The 16,277-nt window shown below is 51.4% G+C and overlaps 1 protein-coding gene and 1 non-coding gene across 2 annotated transcripts; both read left to right on the plus strand.

Moving 5' to 3' along the window:
* The first annotated feature begins 8,587 nt into the window (after positions 1-8,587).
* LOC136512358 (small nucleolar RNA snoR104) lies at positions 8,588-8,704 on the plus strand. The gene has a single exon (XR_010773074.1). It is a non-coding gene; the product is annotated as a small nucleolar RNA snoR104 (small nucleolar RNA).
* A 1,446-nt stretch (positions 8,705-10,150) lies between these two features.
* Positions 10,151-10,495, plus strand: LOC136452508 (uncharacterized). Its single transcript, XM_066453123.1, has one exon. The coding sequence runs from the start codon at positions 10,151-10,153 to the stop codon at positions 10,493-10,495; it is 345 nt and encodes a 114-aa protein (XP_066309220.1).
* Positions 10,496-16,277: the final 5,782 nt, after the last annotated feature.

Genomic DNA, 16,277 nt, shown 5'->3' on the forward strand with positions numbered 1-16,277 from the left:
CTTGGTGTTGATGTAGTTCGCCTTGATGCTCCCTTCCTCCAAACAGCCTCAGATGAAGTGGTACCTCACCCGGATGTGCTTGCTGCGTTCGTGGAACATGGGGTTCTTTGCCAGGGCCAGAGCGGACTTGCTGTCCACCCTGAGCTCCACCGCTCTAGTGTCTCTGCCGAGGAGATCACCAAGCAGTCGAGCGAGCCAGAGCGCCTGAGTCGAAGCGGTGGAGGCCGCTATGTACTCGGCCTCGCAGCTGGACAGGGCCACCACCTGCTGCTTGACCGACTGCCAGCTAACGAGGCACTTGCCGAGGAAGAAGAGGATCCCACTCGTGCTCTTGCTGGTGTCGATGTCGCCGGCGTGGTCGCTGTCGCTGTACCCGACGAAGTGTGCCGCCCCAGGACACCTCGGGTAGTAGAGGCCGTGGTCGAGAGTCCCCGCAACGTAGCGGATGATCCTCTTCACAGCCTGCTGGTGCTCCGTCGTCGGTCGCTGCATGAACCGACTAACGTAGCCGACGGAGAATGCCAAGTCTGGCCGTGTGTGGGCGAGGTAGCGAAGGCTCCCCACAAGACGCCGGTACTGCGTAGCGTCCACCTCCTCCGTCGTGCTGTCGCGGCTCAGCTTCAGCCTCTCCTCCATCGGAGTAAGAGCTGGGTTGCAGTCGGTGAGCCCAGCTAGCTCAACGACGCGCTTGGCGTAGGCGGTCTGTCGAAGCATGATCCCAGAGTCATCCTGGTGTACCTCGATTCCCAGGTAGAAGGAGAGAGGCCCCAGGTCACTCATCTGGAAGGTGGCCTTCATCTCTTCCTTGAATGCCACCACCTCCGCATCCTTGGTGCCGGTGATCACCAAGTTGTCGACGTAGACACCCACCAGCAGGGCATTACCTCCATTGCCCCGTCGGTAGATGGCCGCCTCGTGCGGGCTTTGCTCGAAGCCCATCCCCTTTAGCGTGGAATCCAGCTTGGCATTCCACGCCCTCGGTGCCTGCCGCAAGCCATAGAGGGCCTTGCGCAGGCGGAGCACCTTGCCCTCCTTGCCGGGGATCGCAAATCCCGGTGGCTGGTGTACGTAGACCTCCTCCTTCAAGTCGCCGTTAAGGAACGCCGACTTGACGTCCATGTGATGAACACGCCAGCCCTCCTGGGCAGCTAGCGCAAGGAGGAGTCGCACGGACTCCATCCGTGCCACGGGAGCAAAGGCGTCGTCGAAGTCGACCCCCTCCTGCTGCACGAAACCTCGTGCCACCAAGCGAGCCTTGTGCTTGACGATGGCGCCAGCTTCATCCCTCTTCAACTTGTACACCCACTTAAGGGTGATCGCGTGGTGACCACGAGGAAGGTCAGCAAGCTCCCAGGTGCGGTTCTTCTCAACCGCATCCATCTCCAACTGCATCGCGGCGCGCCATGCCGCGTGTCTCTCGGCCTCTGCAAACGACCGAGGCTCGCCGTCGTCACACGCAAGGTGCAACTGCGCCTCCAGGTCGTGAGGCACCGGTCCCGGCACCGGCTGGTCGCCGAGAAGGTTCTCCACCGTACGGTACCGCAACGGCTCGCCGTCGTGGTACGCGTCGACGCGCTCCTCGTCGTGAGAGAGCAGAGTAGCGAGCTCAACCGGGCCGTGCTCGACACGAGCTGGTGGTGGAGTAGACGTGTCCGGAGTGGTGCCTGTCGATGCTAGAGTGCGTGGCGTTGCCGGCTATGGTGGAGCCAGCGAAGTGCTCATCGCAGCCGAGGTCCTGGCTGGAGAGCGTGGTGCTGTCGGAGTAGCAGGTGCCGGGGTCGGTGGAGGCTCGGAGACTGGGGTAGACGCGCTCGCCGAAGAAGAACTGCCTACTCCCCCAGCTCCCTCGAAGTGGACGTACTCGACAGTGAAGTCGTCGTACGGCGGAGCCGAGCCGTCGTCCACTGCCTTGTCCCACGCCCATCCTTGCCCTTCGTCGAACACAACGTCGCGCGCCGTGCGCACACGCTGTGTCTTCGGGTCGAGGATACGGTAGGCCTTCGAGCCCTCCGCGTAGCCGATGAACACTCCCAGAGTGCTCCTGTCGTCGAGCTTGCTGATGTGGCCAAGCTCCTTGGCGAACGCGAGGCAGCCGAAGACCCGCAAGTGGGAGACCGCCGGCTTGCGCCCATGCCAAGCCTCGTACGGCGTCCTGCCGTCGAGCGCCTTGGTAGGCGAGCGGTTGAGGATGTAGACGGCCGTCACCACTGCCTCTCCCCAGAAGACAGTCGGCATCCCCCTCTGCTTGAGGAGGGCCCGAGCCATCCCCACAACCGTCTGGTTGCGCCGCTCGACGACGCCATTCTGCTGCGGGCTGTACGGCGCGGAGTAGTGGCGCTGAATGCCCTCGTCAGCGCAGTACGACGTGAATTCAGCCGCCGTGAATTCGCCGCCGTTGTCAGTGCGCAGCACGCGCAGCTTGCGGCCGCACTCCGCCTCCGCAGCAGCCTGCGCACGTCTGATGGCGTCCGTAGCCTCTCCCTTGCTGCCGAGGACCATCACCCACATGTAGCGGGAGAGGTCGTCGACGAGCAGCAGGAAGTAGCGTCGTCCTCTCGGTGTGGCCGGTGTCACCGGGCCACACAAGTCCCCGTGCACGAGCTCGAGCCTCTCCTTGGCTCGAAAGCTCGCCCACTGGGGAAAAGGGAGTCGCCTCTGCTTCGTCAACACGCAGACGTCGCAGAGCTGCTCCACATGGTCGAGGCACGGCAGGCCTCGCACCATCTCCGTGGCACTGAGCCGCTTCAGGGCCTCAAAGTGAAGGTGCCCGAAACGCTCGTGCCATTGCCATGCCTCGTCGTCCCGACGAGCAGCGAGACAGAGGGGTTGTGCCACCTGCACGTTAAGGACGTAGAGTCGATTTGCGCTTCTGGATACCTTGGCAAGAAGGCGACGACGACGATCCCAAATCCTCATGACTCCGTCCTCAACCACCACGCGCGAACCGTTCTCATCCAGCTGTCCCAAGCTGATGATGGAGTTCCTCAACGCGGGGATGTAGTAGACTCCGGTGAGCAGCCTGTGCTCACCAGACACGGCGATGAAGATGATGGAGCCGACGCCCTTGATCTCCACGCCGGAGGCATCCCCAAACTTGACGGAGCCTCGGACGCTAGAGTCAAGCTCGGTGAAGAACTCCCGTCGACCGGTCATGTGATGGGTGGCGCCGGTGTCGAGGCACCACCCGTCAGTCTTGTCGTTGCCAGAGCTATCACCGAGGAGGGCGTGTGCTTTTGGCTCGTCAAGGTGGAGGAGAGCCGCTGCGGCCGGTGCCGCTGGAGGTAGCTCGATGCTAGCATGTGCCATGAACAGAGCCGGCTCCTCCTCCTCCACCTGTGCGACGTGGGCCTGGCCGCGTCGTGGCTGTCGACAGTCCTTGGCCCAATGGCCAAGCTGGCCGCAGTTGCGGCAGGCATCGTCTCGTGCCGGCTTGTGCCTGCCGGCGGCGCCGCCCTGGGCGCCTCCGCGGGCATCACCCTCGGCACGTCCTCGCGCCCCGGCCTGGGCGTCTCTGCGCGCCTTGCGTGGCTTGCCACGCTTGCGGCCGCCTGTCGCGGAAGAAGGCTCCCCCTTCCTCCGGTCACCTTGGCTGGCAAGCCACTGCTCCCGAGTGAGGAGGAGCTTCCTGCCAGTGGTGATGGGCCCCGAGAGGGACTGTGGCTCATCGCTGTCGACGACCTTGAGGCGACCTATCGCCTCCTCGATTGACATCGTGGAGAGATCCAGCAGAGACTCGATCGAGCGAGCCATCTGCTTGTACTTCTCGGGGATGCAGCGGAAGAGCTTTTCGACAGCTCTCTCCTCGCCGTAAGTGTCGTCGCCGAACTGCACCATCTTCTGCAACAGAGTGTTGAGATGGAGAGCAAAGTCATCAACGTCCTCACCTGGCTTGAAGGCCAGGTTCTCCCACTCCTTGCGAAGTGCCTGCAGTGTGGACTTGCGGGCGCGGTCGCTGCCGATGCGTGCCGCAGCGATGGCGTCCCAAGCCTCCTTGGCAGTCCGCTTGCTGGTAAGCGAGAACTGCATCTCGGGCGGGACTGCAGTGATGAGAGCGTCCAGCGCCCGTCGATCTAGGTCGTAGTCGACGTCGCCATACCGGACTGCCTCCCACATGTGACGCACCTGGAGTTTTACCCTCATCACCGCAGCCCACTCGACATAGTTGGTCTTGGTGAGGGTAGGCCACCCACCGCCGGGACCGACGTCCCTGACAACAGCCTGGAGCCCGTGGTAACCACGGTACCGATTCGGGGAGAGAGAGCCACGCTGCCTGTGAAGGCCGCGCTCTCCATCGACCCGTCGGTACCGATCCGGGGAGAGAGAGCCACGCTGCCTGTGAAGGCCGCGCTCTCCATCGACCCGTCCGCCACCGTTGCCGTGCGCGCCTCCTCCAGGAGCGCCGCCGCTGTGCGCGCCTCCTCCAGGAGCGCCATCGGCGCGTCCGCGCCTGTCTGGGCTGCCACCGCGCTCGTGGGCGTGCGCGGCTGCCCCAGGAGCGCCACCGCCGTGCGCGCCTCCTCCAGGAGCGCCGCCAGCGCGTCCGCGCCTATCTGGGCTGCCACCACGCTCGTGGACGTGCGCGGCTGTCCACTGCGCCGCCCGCGCTCGCGCTGCCTCCCTCTCTAGCAGCTCGAGGTCCGCGTCGGCGGTGTCGTCAGCGGAAATGGAGCTGCCGATGCTGCCGCGCAGAGCCTCGACCTCCGCCGCCGCCGCTGCTTCCGCCTCTGCTCTGGCTGCTGCCAGCTCCGCCGCTGCCAGCCTCGACGCCCTTGCCGCCGCCGCAGCGGTCTCTGTCGCCGCTCGCTCGCGTTCCTCTGTCGCGGCAAGTTCGGCCTCCTGCCGACGCCGCGTGCTCGAGGCGACCGAGCGCTGAGACTGCCCTGCGGACATGACGCGCTACCGGGGGGCTGCTGCGTGGGGAGAGGGCTGCTTCAGACGAGCTGGGAGAGGAGTGAACAGGAGCGGCCGGAGGAGCTGCTGCTGCCAACAGCTGGGGCTGTTGTGGGGCTGGGAGAGAAGATGAGCAAGAGATGCTCAAGCTACAGGATAATACGGCTCTGATACCAGTTGTTAGTCGCTGAATTCTCACTCTTGGTAGTAGGAGAATTCTTACTCTCATCGAGAGAGGATGACACTAGGAGTTGGGGCAATTTTCTTGTCTATTTCTCACACAAGCTCACACAAATGCCATACCAACCTGAGGGGTTGGGGTTACATATTTATAGGCTGCTAGCCAGCCAAGCATATGCCAAGATGCTAGTCTAAGATGCTAGTCTAAGATGCTAATATGCTGTCCTAGCTAAGATGCTGTCCTCTAGTCTAAGATGCTGTCCTCTAAGATGCTGTCCTCTAGTCTAAGATGCTGTCCTAAACACAGAAAAACAGCCACAAGGACCATGTGAGCAATAACAGCCCCACAAAGACCAGCCACACATGACTTATCCATCAACCGCATTATTGATGGTGCGGATCATGCGCTCAGCCCGCCCATTCTGAGATGAAGTATATGGACAGGACATGCGAAGGTGGATGCCGTTGGTGAGGAAGAAGGAGCGGGAGATAGAGTTATCGAACTCCCGGCCATTGTCACACTGGATAGCTTTTATAGCAGTGCCATACTGAGTGCGAACATAGGCGAGAAAGTTAGTTAGAGTGGTAAACGTGTCAAATTTGAGACGAAGAGGAAACGCCCAAACATAATGGGAATAATCATCGAGTATAATTAAGTAGTATTTGAAGCCAGAAACACTAACAACTGGGGAAGTCCATAAATCACAGTGAATGAGCTCAAATAAATTAGAGGCCCGAGAAGATGATGTTTGAAACGGAAGGCGTGTATGACGCCCTAACTGACACGCATGACAAATAGAACCAAGTTCTTTAGTACAGCCAGGAATAATAGAGGTGACTTTGGACAACGTGTCACGACCAGGATGGCCAAGCCGACGATGCCAAAGTGCAGGTGAGGAATCAGTAGCAAGGGCGGTGGCGCCGGGGAGATGTAATGGGTAGAGGGGCCCAAAGCTATTGCACCTGATGATCACCTTGTGAGACTCCAGATCCTTCACAGAACAACCAACAGGGTCAAATTCAACAGCATAATTATTGTCAGTGGTGAACTGACGTACTGAAATGAGGTTTTTAATGAGGCGTGGTGAAACAAGAACATTATTGAGGGATAGAGAATCGGTGAGAGTGGTGGTGCCAGTGGCGGTGACAGGAAGTAAGGAGCCATCACCGACAATGATAGAAGAAGGAGAAGGATACTGTGAAGAGTTAGGGTGTGAAAGAGTGCGAGAATCAGAAGTCATGTGGGAGGTGGCACCTGAGTCGAAGTACCAGTCGTTGTTCGGCGGCTACTGTAGTGACATGGTGTTCAAGGTGGAAGCAAGGGATTGCTGATCGAAGGCCACCGGAAGACCGGTTGGAGAGGTGTAGAAGCCGAGAGGAGCCGAGGTGTCGAAGAAAGGCACATGAGCACCCTGCTGACCATAGAAGGCAGCAGGAGAGGCCTGCTGCAGGTACTGCTGCTGAAGCGGTGCTGGAGGGTGCTGCTGCAAAGCCAGGAAGGCTCCCTGTTGTGCCAGCAATGCCTGCTGGTGTGGTGGCTGGGTGGGTGCACCGCGAAGCAGAGGACGCGGCCCGGGGCCAATGAGCCACGGGTTGTAGTGGGTGGGCCAAGACCCACTCGCCCCCTGGTTGGATGGAGCAGACGTGCCTGAGCCGCCGCCTTTGCTGCCCCTGTGTTCACCATTGCCGCCTCGGCCCCGAGCGCCGCGACGATTGTTTTTGCCACCAAAGCCGCCCCTTTGCCACCCCCAGGCTCGGTGTTGGGATGCCCAGAAATCTGCTGGGAGGCGGGACGAGGGGACGAGGAGCCGCTGCCTGTGCTGGCGACGAGAGCCGTGGCAGGAGATGGAGTCGGGGCCCCCATGGTAAGCTCCTCGAGAGTGAGCTCATCGCAGGCCTCCAAGAAGGAAGGGAAGGGATGGCTGCATCGAAGATGGCGGCCAACAGAGATAAACTGCTCGTTCAAACCTTGGATGAGATTGAGGACGAGGGAGCGGTCGCTGACGGGTTCACCCAGATCAGCGAGGTTGTCGGCGGTGGTCTTGAGAAGCTTGCAGTAGTCGATGACAGATAGGTCCCCCTAGACAAGCGTGCGAAGTTTGGCGTCAAGAATGAGAGCGCGCGCCTCCCGGTTGCCGAGAAATTGGCTCTCAATGGCAAGCCAGGTGGTACGGGCAGTGTTGCCTTGGTCGCCGCGATGCCGGACAATGTCATGGCGATTGTCGGAGAGGGTGCCGTAGAGCCAGGAGCGGATGACGCAGTCCATGCGTTCCCAGTCTGGCGAGTTCAGGGGACAATCGTCCTGAAGAACATGGCCCTGAAGGGAGTACTTGCCCAGGGCGAGTAGGAATTGCTCGCGCCACCGAGCAAAGCTACCGGAGGTGATGTCGAGAACGACGCGGACAAGATGACGGATGTTCTGGACGGCCACAGCTTGGGCGTGCAGGTGAAGAACAGCAGTAGCCTCCTGAAGAGCTGTGGCGGCCTGAACTGAGGTACGAGGGCCATCGAAGAGGGAGGACGCGTCCTCGTCGCGGTCCTCTAGCGGATCTTCAAGGGGAGGGTCGGCAGCGGCCCGCTCCTGGGCCGCGCGCTCCAGGGCGGCGCGGACGCGCGCAGCCGCAGCGTCGCGCTCGTTTGCCGCGGCGGCGGCCTTGGCTTCGGCCTCTTCGGCGCGAGCGAGAGCGGCGCGACGGGCGGCAGCCTGGGCGGCGCGGGCGTCCTCCTGGCGCTTGCGCTTGGCCTCGTTGTCAGCAGCAGAGGGGTGAAGGGAGCCGGCCATGGTGGAGAAGGGAGGGGCGGCGCAAGGGGCAGCACGCCGGAGGCGGCGGCGCTAGAAGCAACACGCCAGAGAAGCGGAAGGGAAAACGGGTGTTACCCGGACTCGTGATACCATGTGAGAGAGATAAACTCTGAATAGTATATATTGATTGATCACAGATTACAATATATAGGCAGGAGAACTCAAGGGTTCAAGGTGTGAACACAATCTAGGAACCTAATTAACTCATACTAAACAGCACAAGTGCCCAGCCTGGCGCATGGCTGTATCCAGAGTCCAAGGCGCAGGCACAATAGACTAGGAGGCAAACATAACTTGCTAACAAAATGCAGTGAAATATGTCTTAGCCTCGGTTAAGTTTAAGTACTTATATTTTGTATAGGATCTGTATACTGTCAGAAGTCTACATCTTCAAAAAACAGTTTTAAGTACAAGTTTGTTATTATACCAAGCAAAAATGTTAGATGTTATGTGCTAATATGTGTTGGTCCTTAGTTGTTTGTGCATCTGATACTTGTCCATCCGTTTTCTCTGTTTGAAATAAACAGAAGGTGGTGCATGCCATATATATATGATTATTATGCTTGCACTATTGTAAACTACTATGCTTGCACTATGTGATTATACAGTACAATGTAAACTACTTGATGTCACACTATGTGTCGGTTTATCTTTAATGTAGCAATTAGCAATTCAATGTCCATGTGGAACTGTTTATGCAATGGAAGAAAAGAAAGGTAGCATTCAAAGAAAAGATGCCCACCTGATACAATCTTCCTATAGTAAACTTGTCATTTCTTGCTTGTGGTTTTGTAAGTGAGATCTGCAAGTCTCATATGACAAGATAGCCATATCCACTGTTACCAACCACATTGAGTGGATCACGTGCTGCTTCTATTAAGTTTTTTTTTTCTATTAACAAAAAAGGACTTGTTTGTTTCATTGAGATCTTTTGGGGTGCTTTGGTTTCTAGTTCATCCTGGAATCACATCAATCCTTGAACAACCACTCATAGTGGCTTTGTTATATGTCCTATCCTCCTAGGTTAACTTGAGGCTTTGTTCTATCAGTTTTGTTGTCAGAAGTATGGATCTACCCAAGTTTAAACTTTAGTATGTTGATAGACAATGAAAAGCCACCCCTCTTCCTTTTTCTCTCGCGGAAAGAGTTGAATAGGGGGTGGTGACTGGCAGAAGTATGATTATTCAACTTGAACAAGCATATAAGAAAACATTGTTTACTTATTAATTGTGTTTAAATGATTTAGTCTCGTTCTTTGTGACTGCAATTTCCAGCACTTCTGGCCACCACCAAACTGTTTTTATTGTGGAAGAGAAGAAATGTACCATTCAGAATTTTTAAGATGCCTACACAGATCAATCTTCCTGAACTAAATTTGTTCTTACATCCTAAGACTGTACTAAGGTTTACATGACAAACAAGCACTCTGCTGTCAGTAACCACATAGAATGGATTTGGCTTTCCATCCTAAGATGCCTTTTGAGTCCATAGTTCCATCAATTTTGATGTCTAGTGTTTTTTCACCTGAGTTATTAGTTCTTCAGAGGCTCAGTCTTTGAAGTTTTCAGATAGTTTATGATAAGGCCTGATTGGTTGATTGAGAGTCATAGGATGATAAAGCCAAATGTGGATCATCTATTCTTTTGTAGACTCTTGAATGGCATTTGGAAGATAAGGCAATCATAGTATTGCTCTGTGCATTACTGTATATGTATCTTGTAGTATCAGTGTAACTACATGGTAGAGATAGCAAGGCAGCAACTTCAAAACAAATTAAGTGCATCATTGAAGTTCTCTGTTCTAAATCTGATGTATGATGAGTTGTGTGTAACACTAACAACTGAGTATTGGTCCCCTCATGCTATATCACTATACTTCATCTGTCCCTAAATGTATGTCGTCACGGTTTGCGTGCCAATAAGTTTGACTCGATTTATAGAAAATGCGTGCAACATTTATGTCTCCAAATAAATTTGTTAAAAAACTAGATTCAAATATCTATCTAATGATACTAATTATGTACCATAAATATTAATATTTTTTAATATATATTTAGTCAAAGTTGTTTCTTGGGAAGCGAAAACGACAAACATTTAGGGACGGATGGAGTACGATATATTTGCATGCAATCCTGGATTTATAGTTGACAAGATACAATTCTTTGTTATTTGTTTTTTTATCCTTGTCCATCTTGAAGTTTTTGAACAGATGTCAGTGCTATTGGTTAATTATCTTGTCTTATTTCTGGGCTTGTTCAGGTCAGTTTGATTAGGCAATATGGTTATCCCTCCACCAGTTAGAGCACCTGCAATCACCAAGTTCCTGAAGCCCTATATTTTGAAGATGCATTTCACAAACAATTTTGTGAGTGCTCAGGTCATCCACACCCCGACGGCCAGAGTCACATGCTCTGCAAGCTCTCAGGAGAAACTGCTGAGGCCAAGCATGGAGCCAACACGGGATGTTGCTGCGGCTGCAAAGATTGGGAAGTTGCTTGGGGAGCGATTGCTGTTCAAGGGTATCCCTGCGTTATCTGTCTCCATGTCAAGAGATCAGAAGTACCATGGCAAGGTCAAGGCCGTGATAGATTCTCTTAGAGATGCAGGTGTGAAATTGCTATGAGGAAAACTGACTGTTATGGCAGAAGGAAGCTCGGGGCTCATATTTACCTCAAAAGCTGCTTGGCGGTCCATTAGTTTCCTTACTGAATTTTCTCATGAGTGCTGCTGAACAATATCTTGAACCATGTAACAGGACAGTTCGGCCAGAACAGAGCTCGCTTGTGGACAAATGCTGATTGTCTGTGTCTATCTTCCATGAGTTGGAGTATGAACATAATCCTTTTAGATGAATTGAATGCCCGTACTATTCTATAAAATGAAACTGAGTGGTGAGAACTGTTACAGTGCTCCTGACAACTCAAAAGGTTACAGTGCTCAAGCCTTCTACTTTGAGCCTCAAGACACAAATTTTGACAAAGTATAGCAGATAGCGTCTGTGTATTACTACTTTACTAATGTGTGACTGAATTACTGGCAATCAATATGCTGAAATACGATGCTCAGGGCATGTTCGGTTAGTATTAAAGCTGGTTGATAAGCTGGTGTTGACTGATTTGTTGTGAGAGAAAAATATTGTAGATTAGCTGATAAATCGGCTGATAAGCTAAGGGAACAGCCCCCAAGACTAGGCAATGCAGCGAGGACAGAAGGTACTGAACATCTATGAATTTGTGATGGTCACCGAAGCAGCGGCAAAAAGCATAAACGAACCCAGTGAACCATCAGATAATGGCGATCATCGTTGGCATTGAGTGCCGCCGCTGCAAGTGACTGTTGGCGCGCGCGGCAGCTAGCCGTTGCGGACCGCCAGGCACACAGGCATGGGTGAAAGCCCCCAACTTTGCACAGGACCATCCATAATCATAATCAATTTCATTGTCTTCTACTCCGTATCTACAAACACCGGGAAAGCTACTTGGGATGGGCTCTTGGGCCACGGGGATGCGTCGTCCGTGTTGCGTGCGACAGGTCAGGTAATAAACTTTGCGTAGAAGTAGAACAATGGGAAAGCCACGGCTACGATGACACCGGCAATACTGACGAAAGGCTTCTTAGACATGCTCGGCGGCAAACAGTTCGTGACGCTTGTGGCATTGAGCTCGGCGTTCCCATCAAACCAGATCTTGACGTCGCTGAAAAACACTGGCATGGTCCCCTCTAGCCAGGGAGGATAGCGGTGGTGGGGGGCTCAAGTCCCTAGACGCCGATGATTCCATGGAGGCCCCTAAAAGGATGAAGATGTTCAAAAGAGAGGTGAATTAGCCTTGAAAGCATCTAGGCTCTTAGTCGGGTTTCGATGATTAATAACAATACGTGATTACTGTGACTAACGTGTGTTTTGCAGAAACAATTGAGTTAGGTTACGGTAATGGAGATCGATTGGGCAATCAAGGTTGTCATGCCCCTACGATGGAAATCGTTTCGGTTTTCAAAGAATGGACGACAAGGTTAAGGATGGACTAGTTCTAAGTGTCGATTGGAGTTGGAGAAACACTTAGAGTAGTTTAGGACTTTGCTTTTCCTTTGGCCGTACTATTAAGGGGGATATGAATGGGTAGCTTGACCTAGGTGAGTCTAGTGAGTTAGGTGTGGTGCACACTTGTTAAAACTAGCACTAGGTAGCTCCAAAACAACCCTATGATCCAATGGAGCAAACTTCATTCACATATGTTCGAGAGTTGGAAGTGAATGAAGGGTCAAATACTGACCGGACACTGGCTCCGGTGTGACCGGATGCTGGCTTAGGGTCCGGTCAGTTCATTTGACCAAGGTGAAAGCGTCTGGAAGTGACCGGACGCTGTGAGGTTATGGTGCCGAACGCTGAGGGCCAGCGTCCGGTCGACTCCAATAAGGTCCTAAAGAGGGAGAATCCTGATCGGACGCGTCCGGTCAAAGCTGATCGGACGCTGATCAGGTTCCGGCTACTGACCGGACGCTGCTTAGCAAATGACCGGACTCTAGAGGTCCAGCGTCCGGTCGACATCAGTAAGGTTCCAGTGAGAGAAAAATGTGACCGGACGCGTCCGGTCGGTATTGATCGGACGTTGCTAGCATCCGGTCGACTCATAACCACTGGAGCTCACGGTATACTGACCGGTGCGTCCGGTCAACATGACCGGAGCGTCCGGTCATTCCGCAAAGGCACATAACGGTTTGTTTTCCAACCGGTGTTATAAATACAACCTCCACTCATGTGTGGGGGTACTTTTGCTCATTCCAACAGCTGAGAAACATCTTAGAGAGTGTCAAGAAGAGCAAGGTCCTAGTGAGATGATTGAGATTTGAGAATCCCAAAGAGAGCCCTCATTAGTGAAGATCAAGAGTAGCAAAGTGTGCATTCACCTTCTCATTAGGCTTGTCGTGGCCAAGTGAGAGTTCGTGCTTGTTACTCTTGGTGATCGCCATCACCTAGATGGCTTGGTGGTGATTGGGAGTTTGGTGATCACTCGGCAGAGCTTGTGGGTGACCCAACTCACGTTGTGAGCGGTTGTGGGTGATTCACCGCGACGCAGTGTCGAAGAATCAACCCGTAGAGAGCACTTGATCCTTGTGCGGATCAAGGGGGAGCCACTCCCTTGCACGGGTGCTTCAACGAGAACTAGTGGAGAGTGGCGACTCTCCGATACCTCAGCAAAACATCGCCGCGTTCCTCCCTCTCTATTTACTTTGAGTATTTTCTTTGAGCATTTTCTTTGAGCAATTCAATTCGTGTCTTTACATTCTTAGAATCGCCATGCTAGAGTAGGATTAGAACTTAGGTTGCAAGTCTTTTGTGCGGTAGAACAATTAGGAACACTTTCTAGGCACAAGGGGTTAATTGAACTAACCATAAGATTTAATTATTATAAAGAAATTTAGAATTAGCCCAATTCATCCCCCCTCTCTTAGGCATCTTGATCCTTTCAATTGATATCAGAGCCTCGTGCTCACGTATTTAGGCTTAACCGCCTAGAGCAAGATGTCTTATGGGGATGGACCTTCTCCTATCTTTGAGAGAGATGACTTTCCTTATTGGAAAATTCGCATAGAGGCATATCTAGAGGCTATAGATGTTGGTATACTTAGAGCCGCCTCACAAGGCTTCCAAAAACCTCAGGATGCTACTAACCTACAAGGCGATGAGGTAAATTACGAGAAGTGGAATGCAAAGGCTTGAAACACCATCTTTAGAGGCCTTTGTAAAGATGTGTTCAATCGGGTGAGGAACCACAAAGACGCCCATGCACTATGGTCGGACGTTTGTGCGCTCCATGAGGGAACTAAGAGTGAGCGTGAGGAATACTATCATCTTGTCATAAAAAAGCTCAACTCTTTTGAAATGCTTCCTAAAGAATGTGCTAATGAAATGTATTCATGTTTGAATGTTCTTGTAGAGGAAGTCAATGGGCTTGGACTCACTCAAATGCAACCATCCGATGTTGTAAGAAAGATCTTGAGTGTCCTCCCCATTGATAAATATGGGCATATTATGACCGTGCTACATCAAGGTGATCTTTCCACCTCTACACCGATATAAATCTTAGGAAAGATCAATGCTCATGAGATGTACATGCACATCACGCCATAAGATGGCTCATTCTCTACCAAGAAGAAAGACAAGGACTTAGCATTCAAAGCTAGTCAAGGGAAGGGCAAAGCAAGACTTGAGTATGAGAGCTCAAGTGATGATGAAGTTGATGATGAAAGCCTTGCTCTCATGGTGAAGAAGACCGCTAAGATGCTAAAGAAGCTAAACAAGAGTGGCATCAAGTTTGATGGCAAGAAGAAGTTCTTCACTAGTTCTAGAAGGAAGCCAATCTCCGAGATGGATTGCTACAATTGTGGAGAACTTGGTCATCTAGCTTACCAATGCATAAAGCTCAAGAAAGATAAGTTCAAGAATAAGAACAAGGGCAAGAAAGATGACTCAAGCAATGAAGATGAAGATGAGAAGAAAAAGAACAAGCCATACAAGAAGAGAGATGACAAGAAGAAGAAGACTGGAAAGGCTTACATCGTCGGTGATTGGCTCACGAACATTGATTCATCTAGTAGATCATCCGATGATGATAGTGACAATAAGAAGGTGGTCGCCATTGCTATTGACTCATCGTCTTCACCACCACCACCACCATCATCCTCTACACACCTATGCCTTATGGCCAAAGGTGAACGAAAGGTATCACATGATGATGATAGTAGTGGTGATGATCATGCTCATAATGATGATAGTGATAGTGATAGCGATGATGATGAATATGAGTCACCTACTTATGATGATCTTGCTAAATTGCTAAAAAAATACACTAAGATCATTATAAAGACTAGAGCTAAAAATGAAAAGCTTGACATTAAGAATGATTCTCTTTTAGCTAAATGTGAGATAGCCGAAAAGGCTAGCATTGGGCTTAGAGAAGCAAATGATGCTATGTTATCCAAACTCAAGGAGCTCAAATCTTCTAAGAAAGAGCTTAAAGATAAACATGATAAACTTGAGTGGGTGCACAAAGAGCTCATCACTAGCCATAACAAGCTAAAAGATGAATATACTACTCTCAAGATTAATCATGACAATCTTGTTATTGCTCAAGAATTTTTACCCAATGAGCCACATGATGCTACTAACGATGTTGTTAAGATTGATATAGCTACATCATGTGATGATTTAATTGATGAGAGCATTGAGCAAGGATCTATTGGCAAAGGCAAGCAAGTGGTTGAGTGTAATGACTATGATGAGTATGTCAAGCTCAAGCATGACAATGAAAAGCTAAAGAAAGAGTTTGAAGAGTTCAAAATCAACAACACCATTGTGCTAGAAACTCTTGATCATGATGGTGACTTGATTCTTGAGAATGAGAAGGTAAAAGAAGAAAACAAGAAACTCAAGGAAGAGAGAAACAATGTTGCACTTAAGGAAGATAAAAGTAGTGATGCGCTCAAGGAAAAGAACAAGAAGCTCAAGTTGAAAAAAGAGCATCTCAAGATTGGATTGAGCAAGTTCACTAGAGGCAAGTATCTTCAAAGTGAGCTTCTAATGAACACCGTCATGAAGATGGATAGAAGTGGTATTGGGTACATGGCAAACAAAGAGAAGAAGGCTCATGCTCAACAACAACAATCAAAGCCAAAGCCAAAGAGATGCTTTGAGTGGACAAGAAGGCCGCTTTGCTCATGAGTGCCAAACTCCACCACCACAACCCTTGCCCAAGCATGCTAGACCTTTTGCCTTCAATGCTCACTACATGCTTAGAAAAGATTCTAGTGGAAAGATGAAAGTAATGTTCTTAGGACCTCCAAATAAGAATAGGCCTAAGAAAATTTGGGTTGCAAAGTCACTTGTTGAGAAGGTGAAGGGCCCTCAATAAGTTTGGGTTCCTAAAGCTTGATCTCTTGTGTGTAGGTGAACTATAAAACCAGTGGAAGTCATTGGGTTATTGATAGTGGTTGCACACAACATATGACCAATGATCCTCATATGTTCACCTCATTTGATGAAGAAGTAGATGGGCAAGAAAAAATCACATTTGGAGATAACTCAAAGGGCAAGGTCAAAGGATTGGGCAAAGTGGCAATATCAAATGATCATTCCATCTCCAATGTGCTATATGTTGCTTCAGTGAGTTTCAACTTGCTATCCGTTGGACAATTATGTGATCTTGGCTTCCAATGCTTATTTACCGAGAAGGAGGTTGTTGTATCCAAGAAGGATGATGATCATGTGATATTCAAAGGATTTAGATACAACAACCTATATCTAGTGGACTTCACCTCCAAAGATGCAAACTTGAAGACATGCCTATTCACCAAAATAACACTTGGATGGCTATGGCATAGAAGACTTGCTCATATTGGAATGAGCT

The sequence above is a fragment of the Miscanthus floridulus genome, chromosome 1 (assembly GCF_019320115.1).
Source record: "Miscanthus floridulus cultivar M001 chromosome 1, ASM1932011v1, whole genome shotgun sequence".
NCBI lineage: Eukaryota > Viridiplantae > Streptophyta > Magnoliopsida > Poales > Poaceae > Miscanthus > Miscanthus floridulus.

Bases quoted from the DNA above. Each gene is read 5' to 3' on its own strand.
- LOC136452508 (XM_066453123.1), top strand. From the start codon at position 10,151: ATGGTTATCCCTCCACCAGTTAGAGCACCTGCAATCACCAAGTTCCTG.